At 41.2% G+C, this 25,657-nt stretch overlaps 1 protein-coding gene across 3 annotated transcripts in view; it reads left to right on the top strand.

The window, feature by feature from the left end:
- Window positions 1-795: 795 nt before the first annotated feature.
- LOC137155060 (acyl-coenzyme A synthetase ACSM4, mitochondrial-like) overlaps window positions 796-25,657 on the top strand; it is a 47,001-nt gene continuing 22,139 nt past the window's right edge. For all 3 annotated transcript variants that reach the window (XM_067551010.1, XM_067551009.1, XM_067551011.1), the window contains exons 1-6: window positions 796-2,151; window positions 17,122-17,197; window positions 18,437-18,712; window positions 21,526-21,739; window positions 24,585-24,792; window positions 25,421-25,564. In XM_067551010.1, coding sequence (XP_067407111.1) covers window positions 18,515-18,712; window positions 21,526-21,739; window positions 24,585-24,792; window positions 25,421-25,564 — 764 coding nt within the window. In that variant the 5' untranslated portion in view covers window positions 796-2,151; window positions 17,122-17,197; window positions 18,437-18,514. The remainder of the gene's footprint in view (window positions 2,152-17,121; window positions 17,198-18,436; window positions 18,713-21,525; window positions 21,740-24,584; window positions 24,793-25,420; window positions 25,565-25,657) is intronic.

Genomic DNA, 25,657 nt, shown 5'->3' with positions numbered 1-25,657 from the left:
AACTAATCATTCCTCTCAGCTACTCAATCTTCTTTTTTCTTTTTGCTTCAGGCTCCTTGAACGCACAGTCTATACCCACCACCTCAAACTCCTTTCTCTACCCCAGCTGAATCCCCTTCAATCTAGATTCTGAGGCTTGTGTGCTCCCAGAACATCTCTTATCGAGGTCACCTTCTCCTGGCCAAGTCCGAAGACTCGTTTTATCCTCCTTGATCTGTCTGCCACTTTCAACACAACCCATTGCTCACTCCTCAATTCTGGCTTCTCTTTCTCTTCTTAGTGATCAAAGCTCCTTCAGCATTTTCAGTGGTTCCACCTCCTCCCCTCTCCCCTTTGTTTGGCATCCTGCAAATCTCTGTACTCAGGTCCTCTTCTCTTTTTCCTTGACACTTTATCTCTGCGTGACATCACCTCATGGCTGATGACTCCCAAACTTACCTCTTAATACTCATCCTTTCGTCGTCTGTGCAATCTCACATCTCCATTTGACTTGCCAACATGTCAACCTGGATGTTATAGTTACAGTCCAAACTAAAGCTGTGTCTAAATAGCAGCTGAGAGAGTGCTTACCAGAGCATGTAGACAAGATATGCACTAGCTCTGCTCCAGCTAGCATGCTAAAAATAGCAGTGTGGCAATGGCAGCATGGGCAGTGGCTTGGGCTAGCTGCCCTAATATGTACCTATGGGGTCAGGCAAGATTGCACTTGGGAGGTTAGCTCAGACCACTGCCCAGGCCACCTTGGCCACTCCTGTTTTTCGTGCACTAACTCAGTCAGAGCTAGCAGATGTCTGTCTACGTGTGCTGGGAAGCACCCTCCCAGCTGCTATATAGATATCATGTGCCTGCCAAAATCAATCTCCTTGTCTTCATCTTCAAACTAGCTTCTCTCCTTCCATTCTCTATTACCACAACAAACTCCACAGGTCTCCCCCTCAGCTTCTGTCTTTGGTGCTGCAGTCAGGAAGGGTCACTCTCTCTCAATTTCAGGGATATCCTGGAACCAGCCCCTTGTGCCCCACAACATGTGGAAATGCACGCAAACGCACGCACACAGAGGAATAGGAAATACTCCCTTTCCCACTGCAATGGCTCTGCACTAAGCGGCAGGGGAACACCCCATGAGGCCCAGCACAATAGCAAGGGAACCCCTAACTGCATTAAGAAGTAAAAACCCATAATTCCTAGTTCCCCCAGGAAAACCTTGGGATTGGAGAGAGTAGTAGCCGTGTTCAACATGCCCACTGACAGAACAATGACTTCTCTTCTTCCTCCAACTCCTGGGCCTCCCCCTGCGCTCCTCCCCGGGTCTTTTAGGGACACCAGATGGCTGCTCTCCCCCATTTTGTTCTATCAGAGGGCATGTTGAGCTTGGCTACTACCCTCTCAAATCCCAATGGCAGGAATTCTGAACACTTCTATTCCCAACTCTGCCATTCAGCTGTTATATGGTAAGTAACTGAGGCCACATTTTTCAAATTTTTGTATATAAAATTCAGCACCTGCATCCAGGTTTGGGCCCTAAATAAGGTTAAGATCAGGAACTTTAGAAGCTTAGAGTGTAATTCTGCCCCACTGACCTCAATGGCAGTTTTGCGATCAACTTCAGTGGAGCCAAGATTAATTTAGTGTATTGAGTTCCAGCCTCTAATCCAGTCTGTTAAACATAAAGAGCTATAATTTTATTTTCTGCAGGCTTGAACTATGAAACTGCTCCCACTATTGCCCCCCGGGTCAAACTGGCCACAGAAGATGCACTACATGGTTTTCTCTTTAGCCTCCTGCTCTTTGTACCTTCAGTCAACTCAGCTGAAAATGTGGGTAAAAGTCAAGAGACCTGTCTGAATGATTTATTCTACATCAGAACACAGAATCATTCGTCTTAATCTCTGTCCTTGTGTGGAGTACTGCATTAGACTACACCATCTCCTTAATATTATTGCTTTGAACAAACTCATGCCTAATTTTCAAGATGAATGACTTATTAATATAAGACTATAAATTCTTCCTCTCTACCCAAGTTCAAAGTATTGCCAATGATTGATGGCTGTCCGCTCCATTTGGAATCATTTCAGAAATACAAAGTAGCACCTACAAGGATTTGGAAGCAAAATATGGTCCTCAAGCTCAACTTTCTTCTGAGCAATAAAGGTGAAACTTGGTTGAATGTTACATTAAAAACAAAAATCACCATTTTGAATCCAGTGGCCTTCAGTTCCACTTTCCCTGCATCTGGTCCCAAAGTCATTTTGATATTCTACTCAAAAGCAACAGGAAATCAATTATGGTAATAGATGGAAATGTTTATATCAAATGTAATTTTTCTTTTAAAAAATGGTTCCTGTGAACTTAAGGTTTGACCTAAAGCCTACAGAAGCCATTGTATTTGCACTTGGTGTTCTCAGGTATCTGAGACCGAGAGAGAGATATTTTCTAAAATAATGGGCCAGTATTACATTGGGGGTTGCAAAATTAGTAAAGCCTTGCAGATGTCAGTTGTGTTAAGGAAAACATGCAGCTGCACTAACCTTTATACAAAAACTGCATTCCCCCTGCCCATATTTGTGAGTCATTAATGCTAGCAGGGCTTTGTATAAAGGAAGGGGAGCAAGAGGAGTCTGGGTGAAGGAAGATGAGCCTTACCGATCTCCTATAGCCTTGCTACCTGGGCATCAGAATGTAATTAGCCCGTTGTCTCTGTGTTGTATACAAACCAGTTTAAAACAGGTAGCAGCTGCCCTGAAGCTTTTGGAAAGAAACCAACTTTTTCCTCAAGGAACTTGCCTGAGGAAATTGGACAGTTTCAACAGCTGATAGCTGTAGTGTGCTCGTGGGGTACTTGAATGTATTAACACATAATCCCTAATGTCAGAGTTACTCATATTCATGGTTAAAAAAGACAATTATATTGTGGGTGGGGGGGCTGTTTGCTTCTTACTGAAGCTTAGTGGAGTTTTTTTGGTTGACCCACCTCCAGTACCAGGAGAAAGGGGACGGGCCGAAATGGCATCAGAATGCTGAGACTGACAGGTCCCCAGGGCCAATGAGGAGAGGCTGGGCTCCATTCAGCTGGATTGACAGGGTGGGCAGACCAATGAGAGACTCAAGAGCCCAAGGCCCGTCCTCCGTGTGAGCTGGGGCTGCCAGGGCAGGCAAGGGACAGCCCAGGCATCAGGCGGAGCTGAGCTGGGAAGAGAGCCGCAGCCCAGAGGCGGGAGCTGGAGCAGTGGTGACCAACCATGCTGGTGGTGAGCCAGGGCCAAGCTACAGGGGGAGCTGCGCAGCCAGAGGCAGGTTAGGGGATGCCGGCCATGCTACAAGTAGTACTGGAGCCGAGAGCGAGCGGGGGTCCTGGGTAAAGAGCGCCCAGCAGAGGGAGACAAGGGGGCCTTGAAGGCTGGACTCGGGGAGGAGTGAGAGGGGGGCATGAACCCAACAGGAGGCCTGGTGCTGGGAAGAAGGGTCCTGCCAGCTATAGCCTGAGGGCACCACTGGGGCGGGTGTCTTACCTGCAGTATCACCGCAGCACAGCCATGGGGGAGATCAGATTTCACAGTCCGTGATGTGTTTTTCAAGGCCATAAATTTGGTAGGTCCCTATCTATATAGCAGTCATAGGTGCAGTGTGAGTGTAGGACGTCAGCCTTCTCTTTTTCAAGCATGTCCACAAGATCACTATACTTGCCTGGGCCTGATAAACCAGTACTTCAGAAACTGAGGTAGTACCAAGCAGGGAGGATGCCTTTCCAAGGGAGGTCCCAGCTTTTTTCCTGCTGGGTCTTTATAGGTATTGCAGCTGGCAAAACCTGGCTCTCTATGCCACCAACGAAATGTTCAGTTTGTAACAAGAGAGCCAGGGAGTCCCAGTATAACCGAAAAGTGCAGTGCAAGGATTACGTCAAATTGCATAGTTGGTGAGCGACCTGGAGAGTGGCTATCTCATAGGCAGTTGGTCTGGAAATCAACATACTGCCATCAATAGCTTCTACATGCTCTGGAACAAGCTTCCTCTGGATGGGCAAGTGATTGGTCCAGGCAAAGGCCAAGTCCATAAATTTTCTGGATGCCCCAGAGTTGACTGATGCAAGTGAAGTACAGCTTACTTTGTGCATGACAGGAGCCCTCAGCTGGAGGAGGGCTTGCAGACGTGGTTGTGGGGCTCTGCTGGTTCCTGGGCATAGGTATACAGCAGAGGGAATCCAGTCAGAGATTGTCCTCTGGTTCATATCCAGCCATGACTACTCTACCAGGACTGGACGGTGTAGTTTCCCAGCACTGTAGAAGGTCTGGGTTTGTTGGGGCATCCTGAGATGAAGTGGCCATCTTCTCCGCAATACAGAGAATGGCCATTTTGGTGCTGATAGTTCTTCTCTTGGACCATGAGGCACCTCCTGGTGCTGTCGAACTGCAGGGACTCAGGTCCAGAACGAGGCAAAGGGTATACATGGGTGCCGTTGACACTAGTCTGGGAATGGGTGATAGCCTGTTTCCTTTCCAGGTGATGCTCAAGCAGCCTGTTCTCAATTCTAATACAGAGCTCGATATAGGGTAGGTAGTCTGCAGGGGGGTCAGCCTGAGCCAGCTCATTCTTTACAGTGTCGTTCAATTCCTGACAAAAATGGTAGATTTGAGCCACCTTGTTCCAGGCTGTATCAGTGATCAGGTGCCTTAAGGGGGCTGCATAGGTGGAAATAGTGCATGATCTCTGGGCAAAGAACAATATGTCTGCTTCAGTGGTATGGGATCGGTTGGGGTCACTGAATACCAATGAGAAGTGAATGAATTCCTCAATGTGGCCCAGCATCGGGTTGGCCCATTCCAAGATGGATAAGGCCCAATCTAGGGCTTCTCCAGACAGTAGACGGATAACCAGCCCCAACTCCATTTGGTCATCTGGGTAAAAGGCTGGCCTCATCAGGAACAGCAAGTGGCACTGGTTGATTAAACCTCAGAACTTGTGGTGGTCGGCATCAAACCATTCTGGCAAATTCCAGAGGGGTAGCCGTGTTAGTCTGTATACAGCAAAAACTACGAGAGTCCTGTAGCACTTTAAAGACTAACAAATTTAATTTCAGCAGACATAAGCTTTCGTGGGCTGTAACCCACTTCATCAGATGTAAGGAATAGAAATCAAATAGGAGGTGTATATATATATATATATATATATATATATACATCTAAGGGTAAAGGAACAACATTCCGGTAAGGGAATTGTCAAACCATGTTCCAGTGCTGCTGCCACAGGTGGGGCCGAGGATCCTGGAGGAATCTGGGCCTGCTCTCGGAGAGAGGCATTCTCTAACTGCAGCTTGGCAATTTGATTCTGGAGGGTCTGGAATAGGGATGCCATCTGTGGGTCTGCAGCACCCAAGTGCTCCATCAAGGCCTTAGGGTCCACTACAGTGGAGTCTGTGCAAACTGTCAGGAGCTGCATCCCAATAGTCAGGCCTGATGGTTAGAGTGGAAGTCAAAACTGGATGTAGGGTCGGGACTGGGCCAAAGGTAATGCTAGAGCCAAGATCTGGGGACAGGCTGGGGTCAGAACTAATTCTGTAAAAAAGCCAAGAGCAGTATCATAGCTGGAGTCCAGGTGCAGAACAAAGGTCGAATCCCCATTGTAGCCTGATTTTATGGTTATTAATTTATTGAATAGGGTAATAGGTTTGCCAATTGCTCTAATTAAAGGATTATGAGGTTCGTATCCTTAATCAGGCTTCAGGTGAGTTATAAGGACCCTGGGTACAACACAGGAAGAATTCCAGTGATAACCAATATTTGTATAATTTTATAAATTTATTAAAATAACATAAAATAATAAACAAATGACTGATATAGAGAAAATAAAATGAATAATCAAATTGATATTGGATTAATACAATCTTAAAGGTAAAGACTTATTTGATAGATATATCTATGATATGCTTTAAACTAGTATACTCACACCCTTCCTGAACTTGGTTGAAAGAGATGTCTAATTTCTCAAGTTGGAGTTGAGTGGAATAAGAGCTGCTTCAAAGCTAAGAGCTATAAGCTAAGACTAACATTACAACTTTAAGAATATAAAATAAAGAATGAATCTTAACACTAAATAAAACTTCAAGCAGGGATAGCTGACAGTCGACTGCCCCGATGAGCTGGATTTGATCTTTCTTATACCCCTAAGAATATGGATCCTCCTTCCAGGCCCATACTTGGCCTTTCCACCTTCAAACTTTTGGGGTACATATAATCTATTGGCTACTAAGTTCGTACGTATTGTTGACGTATCCACATTCCTTTCCAGGTGGTCTTTTATTTCTCCTTTGTTATTTCTAGCTTATTGTGGGTTCTGTGGTGTTCTTGTAACCGGGACAGCCCCTTCCCCTTTTAATGTCCCTTGACTTGTCTAGGGTAAAGGTTATGACCATATATGTCTTATCCTGTTCTACATTGATACTTATCTAAGCCAAAGGTTGACTTGACTTGTCTAGGGTAAAGGTTATGACCATATATGTCCTATCCTGTTCTACATTTATCTAAGCCAAAGGTTGAATATATATATATATATATATATATATATATATATATATATATATATTATATTAACGGTAGCTGTCATCCAGGATGTGGCCTGGAAGGTACCTTGCATTACAGTTGAATAAAATGTCTAATTTTATTATTGAATCACACAATCATATCAAAATATCTCTAATAATAATAATGCAAGCAAGCAGGCTAGTTCTATAGGCTACAAATCCCCCCTTTGATGGGGTGGTTGCATAATAAACCCCATCGTAAAATGTCTGACTGGTTAGTTGTTTTAGGGAATTCCCTCATTTCTTCCTACTGCTCGTGTAGGAGTAAGAGTATCATAGTGATCTGTACTCTGGTACCTGACCCTCATGGGGACATAATCGTCTTGTTCAGAATTTTGTCTCTGATTGGGTCTGAAATTTTTCTTGTATTTATTAATTTTATATTGCATGAATCCCAATAGGACAAAGATAATTCCTATTGCAATTCCTTGTATCACAATGTATTCCCGTAATCCAATTCCTACTAAAGGGACTGAAGGGATCTCTTTGGTTTCATCCATTAACTGAATAATAGCCTGTTTGGCCTTGTCCATGTCATTAGTAATCTGTATGAGGTGAGTCTCTTTACGAGACACCAATGATTTCAATGATAACCCCAATGGGGGAATATGGACAAGGAAGGTTGGTGTATTTTGGATAGTTAAATCTTGGTAATCTGGGTTAGACATAATGGTAGTAATGTTTTCAAAGGTGGGGATAGGAGAAATTGCTTGATTTCCAATTAACACTGGTTGCTTTGGAATAAAACAAAAATTTGGGTCTGTGACCTGACACTCCAAGGAACCATAGTGGTACCCCTTTTGATTGGTTACTACGCAAAATTGGCCATTTCCAGCATAGGACACCTTCTCCATTGGAGTTTTCCACGTCGTCAGCCTCACCAGGCATGACGAGGATGATTTGTTTTGTAACTCTCCCTGTAATCCACACATGACAGTATTTGTCTGAAACACATCACATCTACAAATGTACTGAAGCCCCTTTTCAGAGCAACAGGCCATCTGTGGAACTTTCCAAGTCTGAGTTGGAGTGTGAAAGATTACCACGGGAGGTACATTGATCCGTTCTCTGTAGATGTCATCTTCCAGGTGACCTATGGACTGGACAGTTGCCAATTGCTTGTACACATCCTTGTCTGGATCAAACACTGGCAATGAAACAGTGAATGAGACATACAAGGATTGTGCCATTGTACACTCTTTTGAAAAAGAACAACTGTCTTGGTTGGGGTGTGGTGTCACAGATCCCATATGTCTTATTGTTCCCAATGACAAATGTTGGCATAGATCCAAACATGTGGATTGTTCTCTTTCTAACCCCTGAAAACATTGAGGACAATACCAACTTAATAATTGTTTATCTTTGATTAGGTCTGGAACCTTCCCCAATTTTAGAGCTTGCAAGGTATCTGCAATAGTGTCTATAACATATTCTCCATATGCAGAGCAAATAATTTCCTTTCCTAAATGTTGGTCCTTTTGTTGATCATTGTTTACTGCAATTAATTGATTAATTTTAGACTGGGTTTCATTAAATAATTGAACTATGTCATGCATATTATAAATAGTGAATCACTCTTCCTGGGCTAGTCCTTTTACTCCCTGTAACATTGGGTTAGTTACCTGATTAGCTTCTTCTCGTAACACATAATCCATGTGTTTACGAATTTTCCAAATATCTATTTTATTCCACATTAACATTCCTGATCCAAATAATCCTGTTACACTTCCTAACATTCCAAAAGGGTTTAAACTGCGTTTTTGTCTAAGGGTATGAAATTTATCACCCATTCCCAACAGAGTTATATCTTGCATTTGCTGTTGGTAAACTGCAATTTTGTCCAAAAGGAGTACTGAGAAAAAGGAAGCCACTCTTGTATCTTTGCAATAACTAAATTCACCCAGTGACCAATTAGATAGATTCAACACTACTGGTATATGCATGAATTGAATGCGATTCACCAGTACCATTGATAGGGGAATTGTGGTAAGACCACTAGCGGGTCCTGGGTTTCCCACTGGACAAGTTGTGTTATCCTGCATTGAATCCTGGATTTTTAATTCAAAAACTACATTAAGATGTATTTCTTGTTTCCTGATATAGTTTGGAAAGTAGCTATAATAGTTACTTCGTAATGTCCCTCATCCTCATTTTTAATATTGGATAGGGTTAATTTTCCTCCTGTTTTCAAGTTAACACATGTGGTTCTGTTTTCCCAAGTTCCATAAGACATTCCTTGTGTCAGGGAAATTGAATATGTTGGTGAGGAGATATAGGCTTTACATCCTCCCCCTTTTGAATCATCAGACAAAGGCCAAATTCTTATCCAGCCACTGGATGGTAGTTCTACTACTCCAGCTAATTTATATTGGAAAGTAACATCTTCCCCTTGAATTCCTTTAACCTCTTGTCTTTTAGGGTTGTGGATTAGTTCCGGATTAGTGCCCAAATCCACAATTTCTAGGTGGTTAATTGCCTTTGAGGATTGGACTATTAATTTAGTGTACTTCCACCGAACATAATCGTCAGTGGGCTTAAGGGCACGAGTGGTGATACACACTCCTGCTCTATAAGTACCCAACATGCGTGGGAGAATATTATATATATTCAATGCAGTTTCATTAGTCCAGGCTGACAATTTAATTCCCTTTTTTTTACTTTCTATTAATTTCCCCTGTTTTGCAGTATATTTCCGATTCAAAATTACCTCATATTCTTCAGATCTTAAATCCGATGTAGGTGAGGGTTTTACGTCTGTTTCTCTCTTCCAAGTCCAGACAATGTTTACCCCCACATTAATACTTAAATCATTTATCATGTGAAGAAATGAGTCCATTGAAACATTTCCCACAAGATTGGGATGCATTTTCAAGGTAACCATGCGTCCTGGATGGATTGCAATAGGCTTTCATTTCTTCCTTTGGAGCATTTTGCTTCAAATGTTCAATTAATTGATCATGTCCATATTGTTGTATTTTCTGGTCTTGGGTGAGCTGTTGTATTCCAAATTCTTGATTTTGGCTCAGTCTTACCCTTAATACGACAATAAGGGTGTAGTAAATTAGGAATACTCGTATCCATCTCATGATGGTGGATTGCTGGACTTCAGCGGCAACTGTTGTAACTGCTGTTCACCTAGCTTTTGAGGAGGAAGCTGCTCCTGAGACCTGATTGATATAACTTTAACTGATTAGCGTGGAAAATTTTGTCTTTATTACGCTTGCCTCCTGTTACTCTAATTTTGTATACTGCTGAACTGAGTTTATCAATGATTCAGAATGGTCCGATCCATCAATTACACAATCCATGCTCTGGTACCTTATATGTTAACAACATTACCAGATCACCAACTTCCCAAGTATTCTCTCTTTGAGTTTTATCAAAGTAGGCTTTTGCCTTATGTCTGGATTTTCCCAATTTAACCGCTACCTGCATGTGGACCTGATTTAAATTGTGTTGCAGATTTTGCAGATATGTATCCATTTTTATTCCCTCCAGTTGAGTGCCACTAGTGTGCCAAATCAAGTGTTCTGGTAGCCGCATGTTTCAGCCTGTCATCACCTCAAAGGGTGTTTTATCAGTAGACGCAGCAGGTGTTGCTCTCAATGCCATTAGAATTAAAGGCATGAGGGTATCCCAGTTACGTCCATTGGCATCAACTAGTTTCCTCAACATTATTTTTATAGTCCGATTGGTTCGTTCCACCATCCCAGATGACTGAGGTCTATATGGGATGTGTAATTTCTGCGGGACTCCCATTAATTTGAGGCAATCCTTAAAGAACTGTCCAGTAAAATGTGATCCCTGATCTGATTCCACTTTTACAGGGATTCCCCATCGAGAGAAAACCTGTTCCACTAGCACCTTGGCTGTGACTTTTGCAGTATTGGCCTTCAAAGGATTAGCTTGAGCACATGCCAAACAATTATCACAATATTGTTGTACATCCATCCTCAGAAGTGGCCACCATCACACTGATGCAAGACGCTGGACAGTTTTGTCCACTCCCTGATGACCTCCTGTTGGAGTGTCATGAACCATATACATCATTTCCCTCCGTAGGTGTGTTGGAACTACCCACACTGGGAAAGGACCTGCTGTATACATCAGAATTCCATCCACCATTTGTAACTGCTGCCCATATCTTTTGTATAAGGGATTTGTAAGTGACCATTCCCCTTCTGTTTTAGATAGCTCTTGAGTTACTTTCACTATGTCTTTATCTAATTTTTGCATCTCCTTTAAGTCAGGTATGTTATTCTTTTCCACTTAAGCTGTGGCAATTGGGCATACTAAACCAGAGATAGGTTTGGGACATTCTTTTTCACTCCAAGATTTCCCTGATTGGGCCCCTTCTCTAGTCAATTTATCAGCCTTCCCATTCTCCATTGTATAAGGCTCTAATTTACAATGGGCCCTTATCTTTTTCACTCTAATTGGGTTTTTTGGAGTAGTAAGCTTTGCTGCCAACCATTGGATGTATTTTAACAACAAAGCATACTTGATGGATGATCCATCCGAAGATGTGAATCCATTAGTTTCCCAATATGGTAGAAACTCTGTAAGAGAGTTGCACACCCATGCTGAATCTGAAAACAGACAAATATTTTGATTTGTAGTGGTAATGGAAAATTGCACACCATGTTCCAATACACAAGCTACTGCTGCTAATTCAGCATATTGGGCCGAATGTGGGGTGCATGAGAATGCCTTCTCCCAATATTCTCCTTTTTCTTCTGGTGGAATTGCATAAATTCCAAACCCAGTATAAGGTTTTCCTTCATGATAGTAACTAGAGCCATCCACAAAGAGCTAATCCTGTCGAGGGGCACGCCCACTCGAAGATCCAGGATTATTCTGTGGGTTAGAATTATTTTGCCAACGTTTGTTTTCAGGGAATTTAGGAACATCTTGGCGAATTCCTTAAGGTGATTTCCTCAAAGGTCCCTCAATTTTGACTGTGGAATTGGTGTGTGGCTCCTGAAGCGTTGCAACAGGAGGCCCACGCCGATTTGATTTAAAGCCTCCCTGAGAATGTGCCTTAGCCAATAAGGCCAATGCATCCTTCAAGGAAGTGTCATCATTAACATGCATATTAACCTTTTCCTGCAACTGTGGGAGAGAATTGTTGATTAATAAACTAACATATTGTGGCCCATCTATGTCTTCTCTCATATGACTGTGCAGGCTGCACTTAACCGAAGATGAAATTGATGTGGAGACTCATTGAGTCTTTGCTTTAAATTTGACAAGATAGCCACTCCAGCTTGTCCTGGGTGTTGATTATGTTCCAATAAGGCTACTGTCTCCTTAAAAGTTTTCTCTCCTACTCTGTATTCAGGGGGTAATGTACTCCACAAAGCTCGATTTACTGTGAGCTGTAGGAGTTTAACCCAGTCTTCTCTCGGTAATCCAAACACTTTTGCCTTCTCCTGTACATGTTGTGCATGTACTGCAACAGAACTGTCCTCCATCATTCCTATTTGCTTAGCCACCAAATCAAGGGTCTTAATATCTGTAACTACTGCCACAGGACAATCTGAATCTGAATCTGATTTGATCATTTCCGGGGTTTGATTCCCCAATTCAGGAGATGAAGTTCTTCTTCTATCCTGATGTGTATGTTCTTCATCAGAACTATCAGAGCTTTCTGCTGAATATTCTTCTAGGGTAGTTAATGGATCAGGATAGCTTTCCATTAAATTTCTACGTTCCCCATTTAAAGTTTCCCCATACTGGCGCAGAACATTTCCTAGCTCCTGAAGAGATGTAGTTGAATGCTCTACAGGTATACTGGGAGATACCAACATATACCAAGGGGGTGTTCTTGGTTCACGAAATTCAAGGGATCTAGGCAGTGTTTGTGATTGTTCAAATGATACCAAACGTCTACCTAAAGGGGCTAAAACTCTAGAATCATATGGTGCCCAAGTAACATTAGGTGGGGATACAGGGATAACATCCCTGCGCTGTTGTATTGCTCCTCGTTGTAATCTAGAAATCACTATATCACAAGCACTAGCTGCTTGAGTCACTTGAGAAACAGCAGTTTCCAAGCCTTGAATAATCACAGATTCAAGAGGTACATTCACTTCCGTACCAATAGCAGATGTTGACGGAAGAGAAGATATCTCCTCCTCTTTTGCTTTATTCATGTTATCCGGTATGCCAGTCACCGCCTCCGAGATGACGTCTAACTCCTCCTCTTGCTGTACCACTCTCTGACTTCCCTTTTCTTCTAACAGACTGCTCACAACTGTTTCGCCACTAACTTCCTCTTTCGACTCCTCTTGCAGTTCCTGAGACGCAATCAGGTATGGTTCTACAGGTACTGTGTCAGATTGACTTAATTCTCTCACCTTACTCCTAGTAATTGGTCCTGCACTTTGATTTTCATCCATCGAGTCTACCATACCAATAGGGATAGGAACTATATCCTCTATCTCTAATCCTTGTGCCACCTGCACTCCTATGCTCACCTTCTCTACCAAAAAGCTCTCAGCTGCGGGCTGATTTATCTCCTCTCTCTTTTCCAATCCACTGATTCGATCTGATAACAACCTCTGCTCTGATTTATGACCAGTTAATAAACCTTCCAACTTACTGATTTGATCTACCAGCCGACCACGCTCTAATTTATATTCCTTTAGTGCTTTTTTACTAGCAACCGCTTGTTCCTTCATTTGACACCAACCCTGCTCTAATTTTTCCACCTCCTGTGTTTGTTTATACATTGCTAATCGGACCGCACTCAGCCGAGTGGTCAACTCTTGGTTAGCTTTCTCTTTCTCTTCCAGAGCTTTCTGAGTTTTTTTAAGTAACTATATTTTCTGATTCATTTTCTGCCCGAGTGCACTACAAGCTGTTAACAAACACTCTACAGCAATTCCTTTCACCTCTTTAACTTTTCTTTTCTTTTGTTCCACCTCCTCATCAAAAACCTGACTCATTAATCCCCATGGATTATTATGTTCAGCAATAATGTTACTATTTTTCAATTGTCCTATACCTTCTTTGTGTTCCTGAATATATTTCCTCGTATAATCCTCCAAACTGTACTGCGGGCCACGCCCATAAATTCTATAGCTCTTGCTTCACTCATTTTAAATGAATTTTACTTACAATCTAAATAAGACAAACTATATAACGTTATTTGCTAGCTTACAATACCATGGTTAACCACTATTTTCTTCAAACTCTCAATCCAAGGCATCCCTTCGATTACAAGGAGAAGTAATAAAGAAATAATACCCCGGACTAGTCTCACTATATATATGTTCTGTTACGTAAACAAGTCCTGATTAAGGATACGAACCTCATAATCCTTTAATTAGAGCAATTGGCAAACCTATTACCCTATTCAATAAATTAATAACCATAAAATCAGGCTACAGATTGACACCCCAGATGGGACACTCGGAAAGTATATAAACAGGTAAATTCAAGGTGGTACCAGGTAATTAGAGACTACCAATCAATTTAAAAAAAAAATTTTTTTTTAATTAAACTAGGAAGTGAAAGAGTTAAGTTGTTTTTTCTTTTCTTAAGTTGTAACGAGAAAGCCAGGGAGTCCCAATATAACCAAAAAGTGCAGTGCAAGGATTACGTCAAATTGCATAGTTGGTGAGCGACCTGGAGAGTGGCTATCTCATAGGCAGTTGGTCTGGAAATCAACATACTGCCATCAATAGCTTCTACATGCTCTGGAACAAGTTTCCTCTGGATGGGCAAGTGATTGGTCCAGGCAAAGGCCAAGTCCATAAATTTTCTAGATGCCCCAGAGTTGACTGATGCAAGTGAAGTACAGCTTACTTTGTGCATGACAGGAGCCCTCAGCTGGAGGAGGGCTTGCAGACGTGGTTGCGGCGCTCTGCAGGTGCCTGGGCATAGGTATGCAGCAGACGGAATCCAGTCATGGATTGTCCTCTAGTTCATATCCAGCCATGACTACTCTACCAGGACTGGATGGTGTAGTTTCCCAGCACTGTAGAAGGTCTGGGTTTGCGGGGGCATCCTGAGATGAAGTGGCCATCTTCTCCGCAATACAGAGAATGGCCATTTTGATGCTGATAGTCCTTCTCTTGGACCATGGACCTCCTGGTGCTGTCGAACTGCAGGGACTCAGGTCCAGAACGAGGCAAAGGGTATACATGGGTGCCATTGACGCTAGTCTGGGAATGGGTGATAGCCTGTTTCCTTTCCAGGTGGTGCTCAAGCAGCCTGTTCTCAATTCTAATACAGAGCTCGATATAGGGTAGCTAGTCTGCAGGGGGTTCAGCCTGAGCCAGCTCATTCTTTACAGTGTTGTTCAATTCCTGACAAAAATGGTGGATTTGAGCTATCTTGTTCCAGGCTGTATCAGTGATCAGGTGCCTTAAGGGGGCTGCATAGGTGGAGATAGTGCATGATCTCTGGGCAAAGAACAATATGTCTGCTTCAGTGGTATAGGATCGGTTGGGGTCACTGAATACCAATGAGAAGTGAATGAATTCCTCAATGTGGCCCAGCATCGGGTTGGCCCATTCCAAGATGGATAAGACCCAATCTAGGGCTTCTCCAGACAGTAGACGGATAACCAGCCCCAACTCCATTTGGTCATCTGGGTTCAAGTCTGGCCTCATCAGGAACAGCAAGTGGCACTCGTTGATTAAGCCCTCAGAACTTGTGGTGGTCGGCATCAAACCATTCTGGCAAATTCCAGAGGGGTAGCCGTGTTAGTCTGTATACAGCAAAAACTACGAAAGTCCTGTAGCACTTTAAAGACTAACAAATTTAATTTCAGCAGACATAAGCTTTCGTGGGCTGTAACCCACTTCATCAGATGTAAGGAATAGAAATCAAATAGGAGGTATATATATATATATACATCTAAAGGCAAAGGAACAGCATTCCGGCAAGGGAATTGTCAGACCACGTTCCAGTGCTGCTGCCACAGGTGGGGCCGAGGATCCTGGAGGAATCTGGGCCTGCTCTCGGAGAGAGGCGTTCTGTAACTGCAACTGGGCAATTTGATTCTGGAGGGTCTGGAATAGGGATGCCATCTGTGGGTCTGCAGCACCCAAGTGCTCCATCAAGGCCTTGGGGTCCACTACAGTGGAGTCTGTGCAAACTGTCAGGAGCTGCATCCCAATAGTCAGGCCTGATGGTTAGAGTGGAAGTCAAAACTGGATGTAGGGTCGGGACTGGGCCAAAGGTAATGCTAGAGCCAAGATCTGGGGACAGGCCATGGTCAGAACTAATTCTGTAAAAAAGCCAAGAGCAGTACCACAGCTGGAGTCCAGGTGCAGGACAAAGGTCGAATCCCAGAGTGAGAATCCAAGGGGAGCAGGAGGCAGAAGCAAGACTGGGAGCAGGTCAGTAACAGGACTGGAGCAGGAACAGACTAGGGCAAGGACAAGACTGGAACAGGGCTCAGGCAAGGTTAGGACAGGAGCAGGAACTAGATTGGGAGCAGGCTGGGAATCTAGAAAGTCTGATACACTGCAAGGCGCAGTAGGTTTCCTGGCCGGGTGGTGCTGTTCCACAGACTGATCTGCAGCTCTGGCAGGGTTGGGGAATACCGAAGCCTGGAGTCATCTGACCCAGGGTCTACCCAGGGCTCGGTTGCTGCCTTATACCTGAAGGCTGAGTCACTGCAGGCTCTGAGAAAAAGGCAAATTAGTACAGTGAGTTGCAGCTGTGTGCCTGAGTGGTGACTTATGTGTTTGCAGAAGGGGCAGCAGAGCAAGCAGCTCTGGTTTGGCTGCGGGTTTGCCTCACACACACCAAGAAAGCCACCGAAACCAAACCAGTGTTGATTGTGGCAATTGTTGGGTTTGGCTATAAATATCCTAATTGCTTATTTTGTCGTACCTGTAATATGGCATAGCTAGAGAAGATAACAAGAATAAAAAAACATCAATCCACCACCCTCAGCCTTCCTCAGCACCCACATTTCACTGTTTTGAATGCATGCTGCTAACCCTCCAAAGATTCCCAAAGGGAGAAAAACAAAGTAAAAAAAATGATTTTTTTTTTTAATTATGAGGAAGATTTTATACATTATAAAGGAATAGTAAAGTACACAAGCAAAATATTTACTTACCTGGGTATTTATCAGCTGAAATCCAGAGGATTAAGTCAAATTTATAGCATTTATGTTCATTAAACATTATTCAGCAATATAGATAAATCAACAGGACCAATTCTCTCTTGATGCAATCCCGTTAAAATTAATCGAGTGAGGGCAGCAGTGAATTTGGTTCACAAAATCTCTCCAATGAGATCTAAATGCAAAGTGATACTCAAGATCCTAAACTGTATTATCAGCAATATTTCTTCTGTCTGGTACCCACATAAGGTGAGAGAGAGAAAATATACGTAAAGAAACTTTTAATCTGATTTAGAACACTGAGAAACACCTTGTTTACCTATTTAAAAACAGCATTTAGAACCAACTTTATTTTGGCAAATAAAGTATTTGTGTTTCAGAGTGAAAGTTAATATTTACTTCTGTTTTCTGAAAGCCTTAATTGGTCCATAGGTAAAGTATGAACTTTGTCTTGCAGCTCTGCATGCGGGCTCTCCATGACTTTCTGTTCTCCCCAGTGTGTTACTGTTCAGTCCGTGGAATATAAGTAGCTGGTAAGTGACCTGCAAGTTCAACATCTTACCTAAACTCCAGAAAATTAGAAAAAAGATATTACAAAACTGGAGTAGCAATTAGATTGCTTGCTTGCTTGCTTTCTTGGATTTTTTTTATTTGTTTATAAAACTTTTAAAATCATTGAATCTAAACTTGGGACATATACAATAGACTGTTATGCTAATATCTAATTTGAGCCTAACTAGTTAACCTATAAAATACGTTTTAAAAAAGCCAATTAAATCTTACAAAATGGGAAAGCTATAAGAAAACCCATTTTAGAAGGATTTCATTATTGAGATGATGAATTGGAGATGAGACAGTTGGGGATGGGAGAACCTGGTTTGCCAAATTTAAACCTCACCTGTAACTTGTGGATTCTAGATTTAGAACACAAGTTGAAACTCTGGCATCTGAGTTTCTTTTGGCGCCAGCAGAACAAATTCCAAGCTGCTGAATATTTTCTATTTTATTCTGCTATGGTCCTAGGAGTAGAGAGAGAATAACCTTCAAAGAAGAAGAGTAGCTGACTATATATCACAGACAGCCTGTTAGTTAGAAAGCCATGTCTTTGAAATGTAAATGCCCCATATGAGCAAGGAGAATTGTTTAACATGACTTCTATCCACAATACTTGTGCTATCAAAATGCTTCTTTAGGGCAAATCCTGCCCCTGCCTTATAGGTGTTCTGCAGAGGAACTTGTGCAGTTCCAAGATATGGGATGAGGAATGGGGACTTGGGAAGCCCACACAGGAGCACTTAGCCCCCGTGCACTGTAGTTTTCTGTTCTGCAAGATCTCACTGTGCACTGAAGCTGCAAAGTGGCTTTATAGGTGGGGATGTGAATCTGCCCTTTAATAAATGTGTCATTAGCTGAGCTCACATGGAGGTGGCATTGACATCAGAAGATGTAACAACTCTGAGTCTGGAGCAGTGAACTGGTTTTCCTACCACTCCATCACCTGGGGGTGGATACTTTCTTCCAATGCCCTGAGGAAGTTCCCCAGCACCCAGTCTGGCTGCCCAGGCTTTCCTGTGGGGCCAGGATTTGGGTCTGTGGGAAACATCATGGTATTAAGCACCGCTTCCTTCTCCTAATTTTGCCATGTACTCCAGTGAGACAAGGATCAGACCCTTGGTTTAGATCTTGTAACTGATTTGTAATACTGTGGCCTGTCAATATTTGTTTTTCAGGGAGCTCTCAGTATAGAATTTGTGTAACTAATTTCATTGCAGGTCAAAAGCCCTTCAAAGAACATTCTGCTGAGGTGTTCATATAATCTAAACAAAGAATTCTGACCAGGTTTTTGTGCCATGAAGTCTTTTCTTAAACACCAGATTTTTAATTCTATTTGGACCCCCAAGTTGCCATGTAGATTCTTCAGCAAACATTGCCGAGGATTTGCCACTCAAAATTTCTCAGGCTCTGAAGCCTTGAACCTCTACAAAGAGTTGCCAGAGCACTTTAATTTTGCAAGTGATGTTCTGGACAAATGGACTCAAATGGAAAAGGTAATATATTTTGTTTCCTTATTTCCAGTATTTTCTGTCATTTCTGTCTGATATATTATCTTATAGATACAGGTTCCAAAACATATGCTCTCAATGCATAAGAAGAGATGATCCTTTCATAGCAGATGACAATTACTTTGCTTCTATATGATACTTACAAGAGTGTCAGGTGAATAACAGAGGTGTTGGGACAAAATTTTTTCCAAAGTTTTCCATCTGAAAAATATTTTGATTAAACCAACATTTTTCACAAAATCATATAAATTTCAATGAAATTCACATTAAAAAATTGAAATAAAAAGTTCCATTTTGGAAAATTTTATTTTGAAAAAATTGTGAAATTTTATTTCTAAATTAAAATTTTATTTTGAATTTATGCAGTGTAGTTGTAGCCGTGTTGGTGCCAGGATATTATAGAGACAAGATTGGTGAGGTAATATCTTTTATTGGACCAGCTTCTGTTTGTGAGAGAGAAAACGTGTCTCTCTCACAAACAGAAGTTAGTCCAGTAAAAGATATTATCTCACCTACCTTGTCTCTCTCTTTTGATTTTGTCATTTTATGACATTTATTTATTTTACATTATTTCCTGGCATCTCATGTTATGTACTGTTACTGCTCACATGCTGTCATTCAGAATGAAAACAAATTTAAAATGTTGACACGTATTATGAAATGGAAATTCTGAGTTTCAATCAGTTGTAGTGAATAGTCAAAACGTCATTAAGAGTATTTGTTGCTTCACATGACAACATGTGATCATATTTATATATTTGTGTGTATGAGTCTTTGCATGATCAGCGCATAAGTAGAAAAGACTAAGAAAATAAATATTATTAGTGCCATTTTATTGACAGAGAACTAAGGCACATGGAGAGTAAATGACTTGCCCAAGGTCACAACAGAAGCTTGTGGCAGAGCTGGCAAATAAACCTACATTTCCTTCATCCCAATCCTGTGATTTAAGCACAAGTCCAGCCTTCTGCTCCTTGGCCCTGCTTCAGGAAAGCATCTCTATTCAGGAAAGCACTTACATCCCATTAAAATCAAATGGCTGAAAATTAAGCATGTATTTAAGAGCTTTCCCGAATTCATGCCTTACCCTCTGATTCTGGAAACATTGACACACATGCTAAACTACTCAAGGTAGGTAGTGAAATCAGCAGGACTATCATGTTCTTAAAGCTATGCACATGCCTAAGTGCTTTTCAGGATCACAGTCAATAATTGGAATCAATTAAAGCATTCAGAAAATGTCTAAATGCAGGATTTTTATCAGTGGTTAATATTTAAGAGAAGTAATATATTTAGCTATTTTGATAAAAATAGATACATACACAGGAACTTTAGGTTTTAAAATGTCAAAAGAATACATTGTAGGTTTTAAATAAGAGGGCCTAAGACCATTAGAATTGATATTAGCAACCTTTTTTGTGCTCTCACTAAACCTAATTCTGCAGAGTCACTGACAGAATTATCTTCACAGGGAGTCTGTGATTGGGCCTGCTGTACATTCTCACATACGTATGTTACTTGTAATTGTCGTCTGTTATTTAAAGAGTGGTTATATTATTATTATTATGTATTATAATATATCATTAACTTCTCAAAACAGCATGAGTCCTGTGGCACCTTAAAGACTAACACATTTATTTGGGCATAAGCTTTCGTGGGCAGAAACCCACTTCGTCAGATGCATGAAGTGGAAACTTCAGTTTGCTAGGTATATACACATATGCAAGGATGGGTGAGTTACATCACAGTGAGGAGGGCAAAAGAAAAGACGCAAAAGAATAAATGGACACAAATCACACATCAGGAATGGTACCATTCAAAACCCAGTAGGAGAGCACTTCAATCTCCCTGGACACTCAGTAACAGACTTGAAAATTGCCATACTTAAAAAAAAATACTTCAAAAACAAACTTCAGTGCGAAACTGCAGAGTTGGAACTCATATGCAAACTTGACACTATCAGACTACGTCTGAATAGAGACTGGAAGTGGCTAGCCCACTACAAAAAATAATGTTCCCTCTTTTGACATTCACACCTTCTCATCAACTGTTGTGAATGGCCTCATCCACCCTGATTGAATTTACCTTGTTAATACCTGCCCTGTTAGTCTTTAAGGTGCCACAGGACTCTCACTGTTTTGCTAAAAACAGACTAACACGGCTACCCCTCTGGAACTCATTAACTTCTCAGTGTATGATATGCAATTTTATATGATGATCTTTTCTTTTTACCAGTAAGAGAACTATGGGCTCATTTCACAGCTGTGCTGAGTACAGTAGTTCTAAGCACTACTGTAACAGAAATAACAAACATCTTCATCATCTTCATTATGTGGTCTAGGCCATGTTTAAAGAAAGGAGAATAAAGACTTTGTACACTTGGAATTATACTAATAACGTGAAGAGCTCTACAGTTCTTTTCCCATAACCATGATTGTGATCTATGGTAAAACGCATCCAGAGATAAACCTTCCCACAGGCTGCCATAAAGCTACATATTTCATGTGGTAATTAATTAGTTATTAATTAATTAATGCAGTTAATTATGGATAGTTTGGGCAACTCAGAAGATGTGAGGCAAATTCCCCAATATACTTAATTAATAAGCACATATTAGATTTGGGATATAGGCCCAAAGCCTACAAACACGTACATGCTTGCCTTTAAGCCCAGGGTTAGTCCTACTGAAGTCAAAGAGATTGCATCTTTGCTTGAAGTTAAGCAATGTGTGTTTGAAGCACTGAGGCCACTGATTGTTGCATTATTTACATATTTTCCTAATTTCTTGTCTTTACCAGAATGGAGAAAGAGCTTCCTCCATCCCAGCCCTCTGGTGGGTAGGTGATAAAGGCAATGAGGTGAGGTGGGGTTTTGAGGAGCTGGGATTTCTGTCCAGGAAAGTGGCCAATGTACTTTCTGATGCATGTGGTCTGAAAAGGGGAGACAGAGTTATAGTGATGCTACCCCGGATACCAGAATGGTGGTTGATAACGGTGGGCTGTATGAGAACAGGTTAGTATGAAGAATAATAAATGACTTCATTTATTTGTATTTCAACTGAAGTCTGGGTCCCATAGAATCATGGGGTTAGACGGGACCACATGAGTCATCTAGTCTAACCCCCATTAAACTAGGCACTGTACCAACATAGCAAGAAACAGTCCATGACCTAAGAAGATTACAGTCTAAGGCCCCAATACGTCAAAGCCTTATGCACTTAACTTTACACACTATGAGCTGTCCCATTGAAGCCAAAGGGAATACTTAGAATGTGTAAAGTTGAGCATATGTGTAAGTATTTGCTGGATCAGAGTCTGAGTAGAAAAGACTGACAAAGCTAGTATTGCAGTGTTCTAGCCGTGTTGGTCCCAGGATATTAGAGAGACAAGGTGGGTGAGTGTGACATTCCCCAGAGCACAGTCTAGACTGTGTCCCCTTAATTCTCTAGCCTGCGGTGTCTTTTACTCTGCTTTGCTGTGATAACATCCACTCCTGGCTTGTTCATACAGCCTTCAGCATGCAAAATCATTCCCAGCTCTGTTACATGAATGCTGTGGCCAGCCACTCATGAATTACATACAGGCGACCCCGCAATTCCCAGTCCCAGCCTTTCCCCCAGAAATGTTTGTCTTGTACTGCTGTGTACCTTACTAAACAAAGTAAGCTCATATAAAGTCCATCATTTCATCAATGGAAAATTATATGCACTAGCTTTGCTATCCCAAATGGAGTTTCCCACACACTTTAATCCAAACACACTGATTAAGATAAAACAATAAGATAAGTTCATTAACTACAGAAAGATAGATGTTAAGTGATTACAAGTAATGATGCATAAAAGTCAGGATTGGTTATAAAAGAGTAAAATGCAAGCTAATACCTAATTTAACAAGCTAAACTTAAAACTTTAAGCAAAAAGGTTTTGTCTCACCATATGTTCACAGCAGTCTGTACTGGCTGAAAAGCCTCCCAGCCAGGACCACCCTTCACCCAGTTCAATGATGCTTTCTTTGTCTTTCAAGCATTGTAGCTGCTGTGAGTAGAGATGGTGGGAGAGAGAGGGGATTTGTGTTGTGTCTTCCATTCTTATATCCTTCTACCTTCTTTCAGGATTATCTCCAGCTGGGGTTCAGGTGACAGTTAATCTGTTTACAAGGAAACTTCAGCAGTTTTCCTTGCCAATATGTAAAGTCCTTGCTCACATCCTTCTTTCCGCCAAAGAATAGTCGCTTAAATAAGTGATAGTCCACTTGACTTTGTTGATCCCTGGCTGAGGTGCCAGTGTGTCTTTGTCTTTGAAAAACTGGTTTAGGCCTGCTTTTCTGACTCTGGAGCATGTTACAGCAATGCTATATAGTAGAATCTTATAACTTTACATACAATGTTGATACACATATTTTACCAGGACAATAATGTTCAGTAAATGATGACATTTCAAATGATACCTCACAAGGCATACTTTGTATAAAATTTATCATAGTCTTGTAAAAGTGGTAAAAATAGTATAGACCATCACAGTGAGGAAATATCTTTTATTGGACCATCTTTTCTTGGTGAGGGAGACAAGCTTTCAAGCATATTCATAGCTGAAGAAGACCTCTGTGTAAGCTCAAAAGCTTGTCTCTTTGCCAACAGAAGTTGGTCCAATAAAAGATGATATCTCACCGACCTTGTCACTCTAAAGAAAGAATTATTGTTTCCATTTTACAGATGGGGATCTAAGACACAGAACGCTTAAGTGACTTGTCCAGGGTCACACCAGGAGTTTTTGACAGAGCTGGGAATTGAACCCAGATCATTTCCTTGACGTTTCTGTTTGAAATGAATTTTCGTTTAGAAATTTCCTTCAGGTTTTTTTAAATTAAAAACATAAAAAATGCTTGAAATCAAAACAAGAGATTTTTGTTTTGAATTGAACTAAATGTTTCAATTTTTTCCATCTTTATGGTTTACTGAAATTTTTGAAAATTTTTGGTTTTGGTTTGATCCTAAACAATTTTTTTTCAATTTTACAAATTCCCAGCAAACTGTAAAATCCGTTACTCACACAGCCCTGCTTAAGAGCTTTCCTGAATATACACCTTAGCCCCTGATCCTACAAACATTTACACACATTCTGTATCATTTACAATGAAATCAATGGGACTATTCATGTGCTTAAAATTAAGCAGATGCTTAAGTGCTTTCAGGATCAGGATCAATAAATGACATCAGTTAAAGCATTCAAACAATTTCCAAACTCAGTATTTTTATCAAGAGATAATATTTCAGATAATTAATATATTTAGCCATTTTGCATACAATTACATTTTGAAATTTAAATATGATATTGATTTTAAAGAAATTAATGACAAAATATTAATATAAAAGAGCCCATTTTACAGAGGAGGAAGCTGAGGCATAGGCAGTTTAAATGACTTTTGAATCCCATGGGGCCATAGAAAAGGGCATCACCCAGACAGTGTGGCCTTAGTATTAGCAGGAAAATAATGTTATCTCCCAGGAGATTCTTCTGCAAAGATAAAAAAGGAAGAACCTAGGGTGAAGAGTTGAGTTGGGATTTCTGATTCACAATGATGCTCTACTTCAGTCTGAGGTAGCCTAACTCTTCTTCTGATCATAAGTTACCACTAGGAATAAGTCTGAAGAGGCAGTGGCATGGGAATTGATTCCCAAAAGCTATGGTAGTCAAAGACATGGCAAGGCACAACACAGGAGAAGTACGAGGGGCCAGATGTCCAGCTAATGTAAAGTGGCACAGCTCTTTTGAAGCCAATGGACTTACACTGGCTAGAATCTGGCCCAAGTATTTTAAAATGTTCAGCTAATTTTAAACTTCCATTTGTTGCACTTCTAGGGATTATCTATATTCCAGCAACAACGCAGCTGACAGCTAATGACATTTTCTATAGACTCCAGGCTTCTAAGGCCAAATGCATCATTACCAATGATACACTGGCACCTGCAGTGGACTCAGTTATGTCCAAGTGTCAATTTCTGAACACCAGGCTACTAGTATCTGAAGGCAGCAGAATTGGGTGGCTGGACTTCAAGGAACTATTCAAGTGAGTATATCTTGCCTCAGTGAGCTAATCATCCAAATGGAAATTCAGGTGTTTCCACTTTGTATTGGCTGTGTGTACTCCTCCTTGTTTAAAAAGCAGTTTCAGAACTCTGGTAACTCATAGGTGGCATGTGTTTTGGGGGAGCCAGCTCTTCTCTCATTTACCTGACAAGTCTGCATTCCAACACTAAATTAAATACAAGTATAAAAAGTTAACAGAGATGGGAGAGGAGATCTGCAAATAAGTGTGTCTTTAAATTTATAGAGGGCGAGGGAGCAGCATTGATGACAACAGAACAGGGTCATTCTGCTGAAAGTGTGCTGAACCCTAGTATCAGATATACACACAGGGCCATTGAAGTCAACAGAAGTCTTTCCATTGATTTCAATGAGCATTGAATCAGGTGCTTAGTTCCCATTGAATGCAAAGGGAGTTTTGTGTGTTTCTGAGGCCAAAATTTGCCCTAATAAATTTTATTGGCCAGTGACCATTGAGAATGAGACCATAAGCAGTTTAATTTGAGAAGAGAAGAAATGCCTGCACTAGAGTGTAAACTGGATCAGGGATTGAAGTTTCCTTTGTTGAATAGCTTTAGCCACTCTTACATACTCTCTTCTTTATTTTAAAGAGCTGCACGTGGAGATCATGACACTGTTAAGACAAAGAGCCAAGAACCAATGACTATCTACTTCACCAGTGGAACCACAGGTTTCCCCAAAATGGTGGAGCATTCTCACAGTAGTTTTGGTATTGGAATGACATCAACTGCAAGGTATCTACTGAAAATACTTTGTTGCTCTGATAACCCTGGTCACAACAGGAATATATAAAAAGTACTGAATACATTATTATTTTTCTGAAAATT

Source organism: Emydura macquarii, unplaced genomic scaffold (genome assembly GCF_026122565.2).
Source record: "Emydura macquarii macquarii isolate MOO-44397 ecotype Brisbane River unplaced genomic scaffold, CSIRO-AGI_Emac_v2 contig_1348, whole genome shotgun sequence".
NCBI lineage: Eukaryota > Metazoa > Chordata > Testudines > Chelidae > Emydura > Emydura macquarii.
Note: the sequence above shows the minus strand (reverse complement) of the source record. Positions and strands in the feature narration are given on the sequence as shown.